This window comes from Xyrauchen texanus, chromosome 17, assembly GCF_025860055.1.
Source record: "Xyrauchen texanus isolate HMW12.3.18 chromosome 17, RBS_HiC_50CHRs, whole genome shotgun sequence".
Classification (NCBI taxonomy): Eukaryota; Metazoa; Chordata; class Actinopteri; order Cypriniformes; family Catostomidae; genus Xyrauchen; species Xyrauchen texanus.
Window position 1 is genome coordinate 25,892,601 of NC_068292.1, and position 20,202 is coordinate 25,912,802.

General features: G+C 37.0%; 1 protein-coding gene across 1 annotated transcript in view; it reads left to right on the plus strand.

The window, feature by feature from the left end:
* The first annotated feature begins 165 nt into the window (after nt 1-165).
* The window catches only part of epb41l4b (erythrocyte membrane protein band 4.1 like 4B), a 37,817-nt gene continuing 17,780 nt past the window's right edge, over nt 166-20,202 (plus strand). The window contains exons 1-8 of the mRNA XM_052147560.1: nt 166-1,027; nt 9,302-9,406; nt 9,747-9,789; nt 13,796-13,874; nt 15,311-15,355; nt 15,856-15,908; nt 16,014-16,134; nt 18,837-18,924. Coding sequence (XP_052003520.1) covers nt 779-1,027; nt 9,302-9,406; nt 9,747-9,789; nt 13,796-13,874; nt 15,311-15,355; nt 15,856-15,908; nt 16,014-16,134; nt 18,837-18,924 — 783 coding nt within the window. The 5' untranslated portion in view covers nt 166-778. The remainder of the gene's footprint in view (nt 1,028-9,301; nt 9,407-9,746; nt 9,790-13,795; nt 13,875-15,310; nt 15,356-15,855; nt 15,909-16,013; nt 16,135-18,836; nt 18,925-20,202) is intronic.

Below are 20,202 nucleotides of genomic sequence, written 5' to 3' on the forward strand. Positions count from 1 at the left end.
CTTCTTCTCTTATTCATGATGGCATGGGGGATGCTTGACTTGGAAATGTGCGTGCATGAAATGCTGACGATTGGCATGCATACTGTGTCTTAATAGCAGTCAGAGTTGACGCAATTTCACTGCACAGCATGAAGGCTGCCTTGATATCTAGTGGTTGCGGGGGAATTCAGTGATCGTGGCTCGCATGAAGGTAACCTCGCTCATATAGATCATAATTTTTTAGCTGCCAGCAGGTAGCGCTGCCTTGCGCACGCTGACCCGAATGGGGAAAAAAGTTAGTGTTGCTCTGAGATTTAACGCTTGCGCAGAACAGGTTGCTTGGCCAGTTCCACTGGTTGACTTACCTGAGAGGTACATCAGTTTCGTTCATTAACAGAAACGAAAAACCAGCGAAGCTGTCACGCGCCGTCATTCATCAGGACTCCGGTAAGCGCGAGGAGAAGTTATTTTAGAGCGTGAATCCTATTTATAAAATTAAGATTAAACAAGAGCAAGGACGGAAGTAGCCTATATTCTCAGGATTTTGGCACCGCAGGTGTGCTTGTGTTGTTTCGCCCGTACGCCACGAGTGCTCCAGGAAACTGAGCTCGTGACTGGTCGTTGGATCCAGACTTGTCCCCACTACATTGCACGTCTAATTCCGGTCGACTCTGCTTTCGCCGTCGCGGAAAGCCTGGGAAACAGCTGGATGCCTTCCTTTTGAGTGCCGCCGTTAGCAGTCCGGTATCGGCGCCGTTTTCACTGATCGATTAAAGCGCTGTTCCCCCGTGGGGAAAAGATGATGGGTTTTCTTCGCAGGACGTTTAGCCGTCGGTCAAAGAGACGTTTTCGGACGTCTGACGAGCTGGACGGGACCGGCAGAGGCGGAAACGCAGTACTTCAGGCGCACCAGCAGCAGGTGATTCACGCGCCGACTGTAGTGACCGGGGGAGCCGTAGTGCACATCCCCGCTGCAGGCAACAGCAAAGACGCCATCACGTGCAGAGTCCTGCTGCTGGACGGATCGGATGTCAGTGTGGAGTTACCGGTGAGTGCTTTTGTGTTCAGAGGAGTTCAGTTGCTTTAAGTGATTGGTTGTTAGACATTCAGAGAGACAAGTCGTCAGGGGAAATTGTTTCTTGTATTTTAAATATAGTATTTGTCTGCAAAGTTCACTTTTGGCATCCCATCAGTTGGCTCTGTGTGGCCGGGTGGATTTCCCCGGTGCTGGGTCCTGTCCCGGTAGTTGAGAGGCGGACAGATGGTGCTCGGGCTCTCGTCCTCCTGTTTACTTCCCACCTATAGCGACCACTCAACCTGTCACACATAAACCAATCACCTGCACACTCCCACGGGTACTTGGAGCATTTACAGAAAATCAAACGATCATGAGGTGGGAAATGACACGGATTTTCCCAGCGCTTCGAGTTTTCCAGAAATTACATATAAAAAATAATAATTCCACTGAGGACGATGAACTAGGGCGCTTCAAATTTGGGCCCTCAGACCTTAAATGTGTCAATCACATTCTGGCAGTTCAACTGTTGGGTCATTGAGAAATAAGCTTGTCCGAGGTGATAAAAATGAGAAATATTTTAAAACACATTAAGTTAATTGAAGTGTAAGATTTGTGTCCAAGTTAGTTTCATACAATGATAATAAAATCAGAATGAGACTTATTGCCAAGTATGCTACACATACAAGAATTTGTCTTGGTGACAGAAACTTACAGTAGGCTACACAAACAAGGAAAAACGTAATAAAAATAAAAGGCAAATAGAAAATGCAAGTGTGTATATATAGAAATACTCAAAAGACAAAAAATATAGATACAATTGAAGTCAGAATTTAACATACACCTTAGCCAAATATATTTATACTCAGTTTTTCAAAATTCCAGATATTTAATCGTAGAAAACATTCCCTGTCTTAGGTCAGTTAGGATCACTACTTTATTTTAAGAATGTATAATGTCAGAATAATAGTAGAGAGAATGGTTCAGTTCAGCTTTTATTTCTTTCATCACATTCCCAGTGGGTCAGAAGATTACATACACTTTGTTAGTATTTGTTAGGATTGCCTTTAAATTGTTTAACTTGGGTCAAACGCTTTGCGTAAACTTTCACAAGCTTCTCACAATAATGTTTCAGTTCTGCCTACAAATTTTCTGTCGGATTGAGGTCAGGGCTTTGTGATGGCCACTCCAATACCTTGACTTTGTTGTCCTTAAGCCATTTTGCCACAATTTTGGGGGTATGCTTGGGGTCATTGTCCATTTGGAAGACCCATTTGCGACAAGGTTTAACTTCGTGGCTGATATCTTGAGATATTGCTTCAATATATCCACATAAATTCCCTTCCTCATGATGCCATCTATTTTGTGAAGTGCACCAGTCCCTCCAGCATCAAATCACCCCACAACATGATGCTACCACCCCCATGCTTCGAGGTTGGGATGTGTTCTTCGGCTAGCAAGACTCACCCTTTTTCCTCCAATCATAACAATGGTCATTATGGCTAAACAGTAAAATTTTGTTTCATCAGACCAGAGGTCTAACAGTAAAAAGTAAGATCTTTGTCCCCATGTGCACTTGCAAACTGTAGTCTGGCTTTTTTGTGGCAGTTCTGGAGCTGAGCAGCCTTTCAGGTTATGTCAATATAGGACTCATTTTACTGTGGATATAGATACTTGTCTAACTGTTTCCTCCAGCTTCTTTCACAAGGCCGTTTGCTGTTGTTCTGGGATTGATTTGCACTTTTCGCACCAAACTACGTTAATCTTCAGGAGACAAAATGTGTCTTCTTCCTGAGCAGTATGCTAGCTGCATGGGCCCATAGTATTTTTACTTGCATAGTATTGTTTGTACAGATGAATGTGGTAGCTTCAGGTGTTTGTAAATTGCTTCCAATGATGAACCAGACTTGTGGAGGTCCACAATTTGTTTTCTGAGGTCTTGGTTGATTTCCTTTTATTTTCCCATGATATCAAGCAAAGAGGCACTGATTTTGAAGGTGGACTTAAAAATACATCCACAGGTACACCTCCAATTTAGTACACCTCCTATCATAATCTAATTGTCTAAAGGCTTGACATAATTTTCTGTAATTATCCAAGCTGCTTAAAGGCACAGTTAACTTGGTGTATGTAAATTTCAGACCCACTGAAATTGTGATATAGTCGATTAAAATTGAAAAAATCTGTCTGTAAACAACTGTTGGAAAAATTACTCATGTCATGCACAAAGTAGATGTCTTAAACGACTTGGCTTATGCCAACTTTGCTAATAGTTTGCTAATATGAAATCTGTGGAGTGGTTAAAAAATTAGTTTTAATGACTTCGACATAAGTGTATGTAAAATTCTGAATTCAACTGTACATACACATTTACAAATATGTTATATACAGATAGTGCAAGGGAATGTAGTGGCAGAAGAGCTAGGATATGTTGGATAAATATAAATGGACTAAGCTGTGTATTGCACATAATTATTACTCAACGGGGCAGTTTTAACTGTTCATGAGATGGATAGCCTGAGGGGAAAAACTGTTCTTGTGACTGATGGTTCTGGAAGTGTATAGTTCTCGAAGGGAGGGCAGGGGGCTACCAATAATTCGCTCAGCAGTGCGAACTCTCCTTTGTAGTCTTCTGATGTCTGATTTAATAGCTGAACTAAACCAGACAGTTATTGAAGTGCAGAGGACAGACTCATTGACTGTTGAGTAGAACTGTATCAGCTGCACCTGTGGCAGGTTGAACGTCCTCAACTGGCGAAGGAAGTACAACCTCTGCTGGGCCTTTTTCACAATGGAGTCAATGTGGGTCTCCCACTTCAGGTCCTGTGAGATGGTAGTGCCCAGGAACCTGAATGACTACACTGCTGCCACAGTGCTGTTCAGAATGGTGAGCGGGGTTAATGTTGGGGTGTTTATACTAAAGTCCACTATAATCTCCACTATTTTAAAAAAAAATTCTCCCCAAAAATGTTTTTCTCCCAATTTGAGTTGCCCAATTCCCACTACTTAGCAGGTCCTCGTGGTGACGTGGTTACTCACCTCAATCCGGGTGGCAGAGTACAAGTCTCAGTTGCCTCCGCTTCTGAGATCATCAATCCGTGCAACCTATCACGTGGCTCATTGTGGATGACACTGCGGAGACTCCAGATCTTTCTAAGTACAAAAATAAAAGATTGAATTGGTTTTAATATATCAAGTGGTGTATCCATCAAGCAAAAGCTATTAAAATATTTTCTTTGCACCAATACACTTTTTAAAAATATAGATTGAGTTATCAAGAAGCTTTCCTTTAAATGCTTTACACACTATCATGAGGGTCCACAGAGGGTCTTCTCTGTTTCATTTATTTATTTCTTGTCACATGACAACAGAATGTCACTCCACCTGACTTTGATTTGGTGAACAACATTTTTCAAAATGTAATAATAAATAAAAAAATCAATGCTTTTTTTTTAAGACATAACAAAAGATTATTCTAATGTTACTACTTATGGCAACACTTTTTTTTTAGAATTTGAGCTTTTAATGAGACTTGTATTTTATAATTTTTTATTCACTGTCTTTGGATGATTATCACTTTTTGACTTTTAAGCCCCAGAGTAAATATCAAAATGTTTTCTCAGAAATTGAAAACTTTGTTTTGTCAGTAGAGATTTAAGTAGGGTAAAACAGGGTTGTTACAACCTGTATCAAGATTTGAAAAATACATATATTTTTATGGAATATCGATGGAGCAACATAATTTATGTAAAAACAAATAACAACAGAAGTTGTTTTGAATAAAACCCCACAAAAATGCTCCCTCACTTGGTGTAAAAGTCCCCCCGGGGGGTTATATTGATATGGTGTATATACAGGGGCAGTAGTTATATGGCACAATGTCAACTTATCCTTTTAACTTATATGAAACTTATACTTTTAAGGCAGCAAGATATTTTTTTTTTTTGAGTAACAAATTAAGAAAATGGTACATCATTTCAATCTCATCTGGCATTTCATTACATCTCAAGTATTTTATAAACAAATTAATCTCCATTATGATTGGATCAGTCAGTTTGTGCCCACTTTGAATATTCTTCATAGCAAATCTATTCCCCCACTTAAGAAAAACAATGAGTTAATTGGACAGATATTGCATTTTATTTTATATAATCACCTTAAACAAAATTTAAAATGGCTTTGTATTTTGTCTCAAAATAAATGTGATGATTTAAATGATATTTATTAGCTACGTAATTTTGCAATATTAAAAAAATATTAAATATTAGATTAAATTGCCTCAAAATCAACCATTAGACATTACACACAATGTTCCCATCGATTTGGAATGTATTGCATTGTATAGTGACAAATAGGAGATTTTATTTAGTGTTTTGGGAGAAAATAAAATGAAATTAGCTTTTACCCTGCAGAGCCTTTAGCCTCTGCATGTTTTGTATGAATTACATTTTTAATTACTTAATAGATCCGAACAAAGCAAAATGAGTGTCACAACTAGGGGTGTAACGGTATGACATTTTCACAGTATGATAACATCACAAAAAAATACCACTGTATTGTTAATATTTTTTGAATTTTAATATTTGGTTATGAAATATGTCTGAAAGACAGAAATATTTCAGTTATAACCAATTCTTGAACTTTATTTTGGATGTCTTCAACTTTTATCCTTTATCTTTTGATCTTGAACATCAGGACGCTCTTAAAAAACCCACAAACAGATAAAACATAAATGTATATATATATATACATATATACAAACACATACATTTTAACATGTACAGTAGTCGGATTATGATAACTAAAAAAAATGTTTTGTAATTGTTATTTTATGAAATTAAATTAAATTGAATTTGTAATAATTATTGCCCAGGTTAACACTTAAGATATGCATTTACATGCATTCAGTAATTTGTGGCATTTAGGATTTAGTTCAATTCTACAATACCTACTGAAAATATATTATACATTGGCAGTTTATTTATTGGTATTTGTCCAATACCGTCTGTTTCCTGCACACCAAAAGCCATGCACTTTAGTACCATGTTTTACAAATAAAACATATTATTAGCAGTATCAAACACGTTGGCCTACTGTTATGCTCCACTTAGGCAAAAGAACAAACAGTTGGCACATTGTAATGTTGAACAAGTGCTTAATCAATTTGCTGCATTTGTGAATGTGACAAAAGCATAAACATAACTTTAGCCTACATTACATATCATGTACAACTACACTGAATCTGGTGTTTTTATGAAACGGGCTATAATTTATTATCCTGTGTACTGTATTTCCACTTACATTCATCTCCGCAAATTCCATGGAATGGTGCTCACGGAGATGGTGCAAGTGTTTCACACTTTTTTTTTTATTTGCAGCAAACTTTACAGACTGGGTAATCACATTGACGGTGCCTCGTTGGTCTATAACATACAAAAGTAATCCCAGACAGCAGACTTCAACCTCTTTGTCAGTGGAAATAAAGTTTCTGGCTCTGACATGTCTGTTTGATGTACTTGTGCTTGACTTCTGATGTGCTCGTGATGTGCTGAGCTTGCGACACCTGCATGTCACCTTTAAAATGGTCAAAAACAGTCAAATGTATCACGAGGAAGGTGCATATATTTATTTTATCTCACCAAGTTTATATGATGCTGTGTAAATGTCTTAAAACTGTTTTGGATTTTAGAAAAGTTTTGAAAATATCTGTCTTTATCTTCATGCAAGACTGTCAATTAGACTATTTCGACGGTATGATAACCATCCGTTTTAAAACCGAGGTATATGGTGAAACCTTGAAACTATTATATCCCCAATCACAAAATTGTACAGTCTGTTCGCTGTTAAAATGTTTGATCCTTTTAGACTAACTTCTTGACTTTCAGTGTAATTTTGAGTGATTTTACGGTAAACATTTCCTTCTTTTCAATATAGGCTTGGTAAACACCTGTAGGTCATGACTCGTGTCATGTTATTGTTGTACTGATTGCTGCTTTATAAATATGCATGTCATAGTCAGGCAAAATTGGTTCCATACAAGTCTAAACATGTCAAAGGATTAATAAGAAACCTTTCGAATGTCAATGCTATAGCGTAATAATTAATGAATTCGTCACTCGTTTCACTACTGTCTGTTCTCTCTCATCTGAGTTCCTAGTGTTAGTGTTACATTGTTTATTGGAGGAGAACTCTAAAATATGTGTGTGGGGTTTATGTATGTTAAGGGTTGTAGGTCAGTTTGAACAGCAACTAGAATCAAAGAGAATAATAGCCAACTACCCCCCCCTCAGGGTGTGTCCTAAATCCAGCCACTTCAGCTATTTTTACTACAGCCTTAGTTTTGTGTGCACCTTATGTGTATATTTTTATCTGTCTTACGGATTCAGTGTGTGTTTTTGTGGTGCTCCTGTAAATGTCAAAGTGTCAAGCCTTTATTGAGAATAATTACTAATGCAATAGGCAATTCAATTGAAAAACCGCAAGAATGTCAGTCAGTGTTCCCAGTCATTCGGGTCGTTGTATCATGGTAATCGGTCAACTCAATCAAGACAGCTGAACTTTTTTCTTTCACAGAAGTTTCACATGGTAGGCCACACTTATCTATGAATGTCATTGCATGACAAATAATACCAAACCAAGTGGCATATATTTGAAAGAAAACATTTCACAAAAATACCTTTTTTTGTTTTTACAGTAGATATTATATATTGTTCAAAATTAAGACACAAGATATTTGGACACTTTCTGGTTGACAAACATGTCCATAGTTAGTGTAATGAACTACACATGTGGTTACTCAGCTATAGGACACATCTGTGAACTTGAGGGGACTTACCTTGGGCACAGTTGGTTAAAAGTAATTGCGAGAATGGTGAAAAGAGCTAGCATCATTTATTTCCAGATGTCACATGGATAGATATTTTGTAATCTAATGCAAATAAAACACATTCATTCAAGTTTGGCAGAATTATCCAAAGCCTTAAAGGAATGTTCCAGATTAAATACAAGTTAAGCTCAATCGACAGCATTTGTGGCATTGTATTGATTACCACAAAAATTATTAATTGACTTGCCCCTCCTTTTCTTAAAAGTAAAAAAGTTTCAGTGAGTCACTTAAAATGGAAGTGAATGGGGGGCCAATTTTTGAATGTTACACCAATTTTGAATGTTACACTAAAAATACTCAATATTTAAAAGTACAGCCGACATAAATAATATGTGTGTAAACATGATTTTAGTGTGATAAAATCACTTCCTAACCTTTTCTGTGTAAAGTTATAACCAATTTTGCAACTTTGTTGCCATAACAATGTAATGTCAACAAACCCTAAAATGATTGTAAAAACGATGATTTAAACAACTTTCCGAATCAAATAATACATGGGTTTTAACAGAAGAAATTACAATTTCTGCCTTTTTAAACTCTCCAAAAATTGTCCACATTCACTTTCATTGTAAATTTGTCAAAATACTTTTTTTGTGGAAATCAACATTATGCCACAAATACTGTTGATTGAGTTTAACTTCTATTGAACCCAGAATATTCCTTTTAATGGCTCTTTATATTAATGAGATTGTATCGTTGAGGATGTCCAAATAATTATATATTTCTCGGCCGTGTCATAATTGTCTAATTTGTATTATCCTGCAGAGATACTGATTCATGTTTCCGAGCACTGTGATCGGCTGAATTCCTCTCGGGGGATACTCCTCATAATCATTATAACAGGGAGCTCCTGCCATTCCTATGATCCATTCAGATCATGTGCACCCTCCTTTGACATCCTCAAACCAACAGTAGAATTCAATCAGGCACCACAAAATGAGACCAATCCAATACTAATTAAAAATTCTCTGCATTCGTTCGAGTGAATGCTGGTGTTGAAAGCAAATGGACTGTACCAAATAAGAGATTATCTTCAGAATAGTTTATGTAGTTTTTGCATGTGGTTGTAAAGTCCCTCTCATCTAGACATGACAACTCAAAATGAAACAACTCAAAATAGAAAATCGACATCTCTTTGGTTTTTCAAAGCGCTTTGGGCTTTTTACATGCCGTCAAATGGCTTTGTAATGAGACTACCTAATTTTTGCAAGGGAAGAACGGGGTGAGTGCATATGGAAATAAATGTAGCGTGCATGGTGCGGTGTCTAATCAGAGCCATCGAGCCTTGCAGGCATTCTGGAGCTACTTCCTGCTGATGACATGCTCCACAGGTGTCCCCTTAAACTGTCTCAAAATCAGTGTGAAGCCCCAAGCTTTCTGCACTTAGTGATTTATCTGTGATCTAAATGTCTGCGTTTCAGAAACACTCCAAAGGACAGGATCTGTTTGATCAGATTATGTATCATTTGGATCTGGTGGAGGCTGATTACTTTGGCCTGCAGTTCATGGATCAAGAGCAGGTTGCGGTGAGTGGCTCTTAGTGTGTGTGTGTGTGTGTGTGTGTGTGTGTGTGTGTGTGTGTGTGTGTGTGTGTGTGTGCACAATAGTGACCTGATTTTCAATAAGCTGCTGCTCTTGGAGCAGAAATGAGAAGTAGAGACTGTCAGTGTGAAACAGCCACTCGACATCAATCAGAACAACAGGATTTTCATTTCCTATGCACTCAAACTAATAACAAACACTCTCTCTCTCCCTCCTTTCTTGTTCTTTCTCTCTCACCCTCTCTTTTTTCTTCCCACTTTCACCCCCACTTCTTCCTTGCTTTTTTCTGCTCTCTTATATTTCATATTTCCTTCATGATTTCAGCACTGGTTGGATGCAGCCAAGCCCATAAAGAAGCAGATTAGACGTGAGTAGTCATGAGACATGCTCTCACACACACTTTATTTAAGGCGTGTTCATACCTGGTATTCATATGAGTTAAGAGACTATTTAGCCTGAGACGGAGCACTGGTATTTAAATTAATGGGAGGAATTGGAATGCCCAATATGGCGGATGTAGAAAGGAAGTTCCGTCTTACAGGTAAAAGAGCCAGTCACCTTTTATCGGCAGATATCACCTGTCAGTCAACTCAAATGCACATACACATTAGCGGGACCAGCCTGTAAAAAAAAAAATATATATATTTTTTTTATTTATATATTTTTTGTAAAAGCATGATCTGTGCTAAGGCACAGTTAATTACTCCCATTGTTGTCAGATTTAACTGCTGATTTAAAATATGTTCTTTGATCGTTATCTTGAACAACCGTTTTGGAGATTTTGCATTTTTCCCCATTCAAGTAAATAGGAGCTGTACTTTTATGCCGCTTGCTGACCAGTAGCGTTTCAGAGATGGCCGCCAAGTGGACTGACTTACCTTGAAAGGGACTTTGGATGTTAGTTTGCAATAATAATGCTTAAGACATGAGTTAATGGGGTCCAGAACTTTTTGAGATTTGTCCACTTACACCACATTCAGAAATGGTTGAAAATGGGTGTGGCCACTTTGGCTCGTCGTGTAAATGCTCATCCGCTTGAATTTGCTTGAAAAGAACATGTTGCTCACCCTCCTCACCTGTCAATCAAACAATGCGCTAAAACTAGTGTTCAAATTTTGCCAGTTATGTACGGCTTTGAAAGGAAATAACTGACCGATCTGACAATTTGAAAAAGTGAATACATGTACATGTGCAAGAACTTCTTCAGTATGCCTTGTATTAATATGCAGGGACACAGATACGTATGCACATCTGAGGCTCAGATGATACTGGTACTTCAGTACACAGTGTGCCAATATTTAGTGCTTTCATTTCTTTTAATTGTTTGTGCTTATTTGGGTTTAATTGTGATTTTGTCTTGCCTGTCCACTTGTGATCACACTAGTGTTGTCACGGTACCAAAATTTCAGTAGTCGATACCAATGCCAGTGAAATTTCTTGGTACTCGATACCATTTTGGTACCAGAGCAAAAACAGGTTACTAAACAACACTTTTAATAACAAAGTCTACAAAACATTAGCAGCAGAACTAAGAACAGAAATATGCCATTGAGCAACACTTTAATTTAAATATATTCTTTTTGAATTATAACAAAACTGTACAATTTTGAACACTTATATAAGATTTGCTTCAACTTTTGTAACATTTACTTTACCAAGTACTAAAAAAACAACTAAATAAACAAGCATACAATAGAATGAATAAAAAACAATTTCCAAACTAATGTGCAAAGTGATCTTGTATTAATAAAGCTGCATATTGCCATTTTTCTTCACAATAATAAATGCACAGTGACATATTATGATTAAATAAGTCGCGAGCAATCACGTTCTAATCTAGCTGCATTAAGCGTGCGCGCTCGAGGGATGAGCAACCGAGGCAGAGTCTCTCTCAGCCGGGTGCAGTTTCAATCTCAAACTCATTGAAGAGGCACCGACCACACAGAGAAATGCCAGTTTCTGAGTTTAAAGTTATTAACATGACCTGCTTCTGTATTATTTGAACTTTAATAAAGCTATAACAAATTAAATATTACTGCATTTGTAACGCCAGGATGTTTCCTTTAAAGAGCTCCGGCTCCGCTTATTCCACAACGAGACTGCTTCTGGTTCTGAATTTACTTTATTGTTTTTTTTATAAAACTGGACTGAACTGTGTAATTATTCCTCTCCTCAGTCAGGCGTGAAGCAGTGCTGCTCTCACTCTACATTACAGATTAATATGATTTTATTTTACGTTAAATGAGATCAAACAACTATTCGACAATGAACATTTTTCTCGACGTTTATTTTCGACGTTGTCGATAATGTCTACTAATCGTTTCAGCCCTAATGCAAATGATATGATTTTAAATTAACCTGCCTTGGTTGCTTGAATTTATCCCGGTGTCTGTCTTTCAGGTGCTTTATAGAGTTCGATGTGTTTCCTCCTTTCGTCAGAAAATTGTGAAAGCAGCGTTTACAAATAGGTTTTTGCTGATCTATGATGTTTCCCTTTTCATCAGCCTCAAATACAAAGAATTTCCAAACCTGGCTTTTTTCCACTTTTCTTTTCGACAAGTCTCAGCAGCAGCTTTGCTTGTCATCATCTTTTGCTTGTTGTGAGTGTTCAAAAGTTGCCGACTCTGCATGGGTACTCCAGTACCTTTAGTAATTCTGGTATCACAAAAAATTTTTGATTCAGTATCGACTTGGTACCGGAGTACTGGTATTTTTTACAACAATAGATCACACCATCCAAAATGCATCTGAATACCACATGTAAACAGGGTCCGATCTACAGTTGAAGTCAGAAGTTTACATACACTTATGTTGAAGTCATTAAAACTAATTTTTTAACCACTCCACAGATTTCATATTATCAAACTATATATTTGCCAAGTCGTTTAGGACATCTACTTTGTGCATGACACAAGTAATTTTTCCAACAATTATTTACAGACAGATTGTTTCAATTTTAATATATATTACTATATTACAATTCCAGTGGATCAGAAGTTTAAATACACAAGTTAACTGTGCCTTTATGCAGCTTGAACAATTCCAGAAAATGATGTCAAGCCTTTTGACAATTAGCTTCTGATATGCTAATTGGTTAATTGGAGTCAATTAGAGGTGTACCTGTGGATATATTTTAAGGCCTACCTTCAAACTTAGTACCTCTTTGCTTGACATCATGGGAAAATCTAAATAAATCTTGTAATTAAAATTGTGGACATCCACACGTCTTATTCCAAAAAGTTTTCCAAATATCTGAAGGTACCACTTTCACCTGTACAAACAATAATACGCAAGTATAAACACCATGGGACCATGCAGACATTCTGTCTCCTAGAGATGAATGTAGTTTGGTTTGAAAAGTGCAAATCAATCCCAGGAAAACAGCAAATGGCCTTGTGAAGATGCGGGAGGAAATGGGGAGACAAGTATCTACTGGTGCATCTCTTAAAATGTGAATATCATGGAAAAGTAAAAAAAAAATTCTTAACAGGACTAAAGTGTGAACCCTCAAAGAGTGGACTTTATTGGCAGTAGAACATGTGCAAAACATTACCAATGGCCAAAAGATATTACTCACTAGTTTTTTATGTATGTCATATCGTAGTTCAAATCGCAGTTGCAATGATTTTCAAAATAATCGCAACAACTTTTTTACCAAATTTTGCAGCCCTAAAAGATAATTATTAATACTTTAGAGTAGACTAACCCTTCCTCTAATATGATATTAACTTTTGATATTTTTAAAATACGGGATCATGGAGTTGTTTAGTTGACTGGACACAGATGGCTAATGACCACGGTCTCATAATCTTCTGTTGCTACGAGGATCTATGAGTGTATACTCTATGGGTGTGACTAGAGCCAATCCTAGTGTATGTTGTAAATTACACACCCCAAGCAGCTAACCAAAGAGAAAGTTGCTTAAAGGAGAAAGTGGAAGATATAGCTGAAGAGTAACAGCAGTGACAAAGCTTAAATGTTTCAAAGTGTAAATATAATATGATTTCAACACCAAGATATTTCTTGCCATCTGTTGTTACTTTTGGGCAATTCAAAAGACGCCATTGATGGAACCTCTCTTATGTCTTTTCTGTATTCTAGTGTAATTACTGTTGTACCCTTCAGAGCGGTATACCCTTTACAGCACTTTTAAAAGCCATCGAGTCACACTGAATCAACATTAGCTGATTTATGCCTGTCTCTATGACAACAGTTTTCAAAGCTTTCAAGGATTATTCTTGTCTTGTCTTTTTTCCTTTACATTTTATGTACAAATGTCACTGTTTATTCACTGACAGAGCCATTGACATTGGGTGTTTGTTTCGTTCCCTCATTTCAGTCTCTTACTCTTAAAATCTTTCTCTCTGTCCTAGATGGACCTCCATACAGATTGTTTTTCAGAGTTAAGTTCTATTCATCAGAGCCCAATAACCTCCATGAGGAGTTCACCAGGTAAAGGAGGATAGCAGTCATTAATATTTTTTACTTTGTCTAACCAAAAATAATTACAGTCCAGAATGGACAAAGGTGTAAACTGGTTGGGTGGGTTTCTTGTGAAGCTTTTTAAATCATGTTTCTGCTTTGCTATAGTTAATGTTCTCAGATCTTGTAAAGATTTATAATTAATTAAACTGAGATTTCTAAATGTATGGTTAAAGGGATAATTCACCCAAAAATGAAAATTCTGTCATTGTTTACTATCATGTTACTCTCATATTATGCACTAAGAAAAAACATGTACATTTATATAGATATATTATATATTGTCTCCATAAAATTGTCTTCTAAAGCCATGTGATAGCTTTGTGTCAGGAACTGACTGAAATTTATGTCATTATTCACTGATAATCTTCCCCTCCAAAATGCTTTTAACCACGGCAACCTTATCATTGAGTCAGCGAGTTGAAATCGAGAACTGGATCAATCCTATTTATGAACAAATCATTCAGACTTTTGTGAACCAGATCAACCAATTATCCATTCATAAATTGGATTTGACAACTTAAATTTCTGCCTGTTCACACAAAGCAATCATATGGCCAGAATCCAAGATGTGGAATATAATGCAGGTGTTTTATGGACTACTTCTATGATATTGACATGAAAGCACAGTTAAAATATTTCAGTAGTTATGTTTAATACCAAACTTTTGAAGCTTTAACTTCAAATTCAGTGGTTAAATCCATATCTTCAGAAGCAATATAATTAATGTGATTTAATATCAGATACATTTTTATTTTTATAGTCTTATTATATTATTATTTTTTAATTATGTTACTGACAATCTCCACTTTCACATTCTTCTTTTTGGTTTTGGGGATTCACATTCTTCATTTATATCACATTTATATATGTAACCTTCTGGGCAGGGAGGACAATTTACAGGGAAAAAAAATCGTTTTTGATGTTTTCCTCCCACACCTATGATCATATCTCTTCTGACGGTACTGTATGATGTAACCACAGGAGTCTAATGGATTACTTTTAAGCTGCCTTTATGTGTTTTTTGGGGCTTCTAAATTTTGTTATCCATTGACTTGCATTGTATGGACCTACAGAGCTGAAGTATTCTTCTAAAAATCTTCATACACATCTGTGATAGAATTAGAGTGAGAAAATGATAAGACAATTTAAATGTTTTGTGAGCTATCGCTTTAAAAAGCTCCAGTCCCCATTCTTTGTAATTGTATGGGGGAAAAACAAACAGTACATTCTTCAAAATGTATTTTAAAATTTTTTGTGTTCAACAAAAGAAAGTCATACAGGTTTGGAATGAAATGAAGATGAGTAAATTATGATAGAATAAATTTTTTGGGGGTAAACAAATCCTTTAAAATGTCTGAACTGTAATATTTGACTGTTTGTAACTATATAACTGCTTTTTGCAGGTATCTCTTTGTACTGCAGCTTAGACAAGACATACTGTCTGGCAAGTAAGAAGTTCCACTTATCCCACAATCAAACACACACACAATCATTTCACTCGCAGTGAAAAAGAGAGGGCTTTTCATATCCTATTTAATGCCCTCTGTCACACCTCTGAGCCTCCCTCTGTGTTACGCAGGCAGTGAAGCAGGGTTTTCTACTGGGGTCCGATAAAAGCTCTGTTTCAGAGTGTATAATCTGGGTCTGGTCTCCTGGGTGCTGCTCTGTTCCTTTTTAATAAAAGAATCTCTGATGAGAAACAACACACAGCTTCTAATTTAAGAGCACAGATTTGCTCCGACACACTTTCCCACATAGGGGGCACATGCGCGGTTATGCAAACATGGGATCTCGTTATCTCACGTTTCAAGGAAGTGGATTTTGACCATTGTTAAAATACTCTATTGGTTAAATGTGTGGTTAAAAAGTCACTTTTTTTTTTTATATGCTACAAACATATTTACAAACTGTTTTATTAGTCATTAAGTCTATCCTTTTCCCCGAGCAGGTTAAAATGTCCGTATGATGTGTCTGTGGAGCTTGGAGCTTATTGCCTTCAGAGTGAGTTATGTATATTTGTCTCTGTGTGAGAAAATATATTTGGAATGTACAGAATTTTGCCAATTTCATTTATATTGCACATTTCTTTTTGTGTGTGTGTAATAGGTGAACTTGGGGATTGTGACCCATTAGAACACTCTATTGTTTTAGTATCAGAGTTTCGTTTTTCACCCAAACAGACAGAGATCATGGAGGCAGATATCTACCGTAAATGGGCTGAGTGCAGGTAAGCCGCATCCCACTATACTACTAGGCAGCTTGCTCAGTGGCAAATTGAAACACTAAAAGTGAAAATGCTATGCAGTGTGACAAAATAGAACCAATCAGAACATATTTGCCGTTTAATACACAACTGTGTGGAGCAGGATTTTGGATCAGTTGCATTTTGCTGCGGGCCGCACAAGATGCGATTTAAAAATAGAAATTGAGTTACCAACAAAATATAATTTCCAAGTCACGGCTGGTTAGGGCAGAAACTGTTAACATGAAAGAGATTTATCGCTTGTTGCTTTTTCACATCAAGCCTGGTTAGAACATAATGTAAGAATGTGTATGCATTTTGAATTAAGCCCTTAGAATGGATTGAAGATTCCCACATTCAGGTTCTCTCTTTTTTTTTATTTGGACTCCTTTGTTTACTAGTGAAATGTTTGCAAACTCAAAGAGACACCTTAATGCCATCCAAATGTGTATGGCTTTCTGTCTTCTGCTGAGAACAAAGATTTTTAGAAGAATATTTCAGCTCTATTGGTCCAAACAATGCAAGTGAATGGTGACCAGAATTTTGAAGCTCAAAAAAGCACATAAATACAGCATAAAAGTAATCCAGAAGACTCCAGGAGTTAAATCCATGCCTTCTGAAAGTGATTTGAGAGGTTTAGATACGAAACACCTCAATATTTAAGTGCTTTTTACTATAAATTCTGCTTCCTGCCCAGTAGGTGGCGATATGCACAAAGATTGCGACTTGCCAAAAGCAAAAGAAGAATGTGAAAGTCAGAATGGAGATTTATATAAAAAAAGATTTGTGTTTCTCACCAACATCTATTGTATGGATTACTGTTATGCTGTCTTTATATGCATTTCAAATGCATTTAATTGGACCTTCAAAGTTCTGACCACCATTCACTTGCATGGAATGGACCTTCAGAGCTGAGAAATCTTTCTACAAATCTTTGTGTTCTGCAGAAGGAAGGATTCACATCTGGGATGGCATGAGGGTGCGTAAATGATGAGAGACTTTTTATTTTTGGGTGAATTATCACTCTAATTAAATCTTCAGTTGTGCAATTGACCCCGTTTAAGAAGAGCAGTTATCAATTACAGGATGCTTCTGTACAAGTACCGGTATATAATTAGCTGCTGCAGATCCATCTCTGAGGATGACTCTGTACGACGATTTCAGGGCTTTATTGTTACAATGTGGAGGAAGATTTTTTATGGGTAGTTAATTTGAGGTCAGTCACAGTGTGATACCTAGAATTTTTTGTATCTTGAAGAGGTGAGTTTTTATTTTGTTGCATATGGACTGAGGTCCAGTTGTTTACAGGGCGAGACTGCAAATTTTTCTTCAGTTTTACTATACATTTCCAAACTGGAAAACACACATTATGCCAGGAGCTGATCAACCAAAACAACAAAATAATCAAATAAAAAACATGAAAGAGTGATACATAATTTATTTTTTTATTAAAAAAAAAGGTTAACAAAAATACAGACACACCCTTTTCTCCCTTCTACGAGAGAAAATTGCCAAAATAAAAGAAATAGAAATTGTGCCTGACCTCATATTTCTAGATCTAAACTGTATATTAAATGTGCAGCAATCAAACTTTTCCAAATAGGGCTCTTGCAATGTTTGTATTAAAGGATCACAAGCAATTTCTTTTTGATAGTCAAAACATTCTCCATAGAATATGAACATGAGACATGAAAGCAACAATAGTACAGAAGTAACGGCAATGGTTATATCTGCACTCAGCACTTCTCTTAAAATGTTATACTTTTTTTACATTATCGCATCGGCCGATAATTGTTCCTGTTTGGCCGATTTTCTTTCTTGAGGGCGCCAAAAATCGCCTGCTTGCATGTGAAGCAACTGAGACATGTAAACGACCAGTCACGGTTGGTTTTGTTGTTACGTGCCATCGTGTTAATGCAATAATTGACCAGTGTGCAACACGGTCTCATTTAAACGATCCGCATATCAGAGCCATGGCAGATGCGTTTGAACTCATAATGTTAAATAATGTTTCATTCCGAGTGATTTTAAGGTATAAATAAGGTGCTTTTCAAACTGTTCAGAGACCGTTTCCAAAAGAGTTCCATTCATTCAAAACAGCTGTTAGTTAGGCCATTAATTGATCAGGCAGCAAGTCAGATGCCTACGTTTTCAGATGCAGCCCAAGGTAAAAGTGTGTTGTATTATTCACTATGCACTGTACAATTAGTTTGATTTGATATTGTTTGAGTAAATGTGATTGCTAATGTGGACATGCCATCCATGGTTACTGGACTGCTGTGTGTACTGTTATTTCCTTCTGCCTAATATATTCACAATTGATGAAGTAATGACTAAATCGAAATCTGAAGAAACTGCTATCTACCATTTTTTGGAAAAACAAAAAACAAAATTAGCAATTTTATGTTTGTATTTACTATATTAAAGTGTGTGATATATCAGCATTGTATCAGCCTATCTTCCACCCTGCTCTCTGGATATCGGCATCAGCCATTTAAAAAAAACAAAAAAAAACATATCAGTCCACCACTAGACATATGGCAGATATTGGCAGGCTGACAAAGAGAGTTACTGTAGTCTAGCCATGAAAGGTAGTGGATTAGAAAGTGTCTTGAATGATAATTTTGTTGTTTGTTGTGCTTCATGAGATCACGAGTTACAACGTTCACAAAAACATCTCTCTACAGGGGAATGATTCCATCGCAAGCTGAACTGAATTTTCTAAATAAGTGCAAGTGGCTGGAGATGTATGGAGTGGACATGCACTTTGTGAAGGTGAGACCTCCCTTATTGACTCCACTATAGTTATTATGTAGATTATTTTAGTTTGTTTCTAAATGCTTTTATGGATATCAAGGATTCCAGTATGCAAATAGTGTATGCACATTTTCACACTTTATTTATTATATCTTTACAAAGATATCATACCTCCATAATAACTTAAGTATACATTGCTTGAAGTGGGCAGGTACTCACTGCTATGCAGTACCTGCACTTCTCTAATTTTATTCAGAGTACCGGCAGTATTTCTTGAATACCACTCTTCTCAGAGTCTCCCGGTTCGATGTAATGACTTCATTTAATCTAACACAGGGATTTGTTGAGGCCCGGCAATCACTTTTTTCTGATCTTCCAAATTACTTCGATAAAATCGTAGTAAACATCCGAGCGCTCTCTGCGAAAACTCAGCGGTGAATTTAACAACACTCAAGCGATTAGTGATGGGAAGATCGGATCATTTAACTGACTTGGATTTTTGAGTCTCTTTCAGCAAAATGAACGAATCTTTATTCGTAATTTCATTCATTTGAGCAGGATTAAATTATAATAATAGTCAAATCCCCCCAACACGTCTACTTTGATTATAGTCCCAATAAGGAAAACATTATAATGCGGCCAAGGACAAATTATGAGAAAGATTAGTTCACCTGTGGAATCTTCTTGTCCGAGTTCTTTTGTCACGTGACGATTCGGACCAGATGACTGGAGAGGTGAACTAACAGGGCTGGATTGGTAATCTGGCATATCGGGCATTTTCCAGTGGGCCGACGCATTTTGGGGTCAATCAGGGGTGGACTGGTCATCGGTGGAACCGGGCTGAATGGGCCGCGATAAGCTGAAATGAGCCGCCGCGTTATGCAGAATGGGCCACAAAATGCTGCCACGATATGCCAAAGTGGCAGCGATATGCAGAAAATGCCATTTCTCTTCCCGGTCCACCCCTATAAAGTAATAATTTCTGTTTCCTGTGTGAGCAATCATTGCATATACAGCAGTCATGTGACAAAAGAACGAACGACTCGGACCAAAAGAGTTGAACTAATAATTTCTGTTTCCTGTACAGCGCCTATGTGGTTTTCACGTAACAAATGAACAGAGGTTGCACAGTGCGCATGCGCGGCCAACACAAAATGAACACAGAATCACTCTCTGAGACTACTTGTTCTTTTGAGTCACATAAATCAGTGGTCCAGTTCCAGAGGAGCGTGCATGTTTAAGCTTGTTGGGACGTAGTTCAGTTACACGTAGTTCTCCAACCCATTTTATTCATTC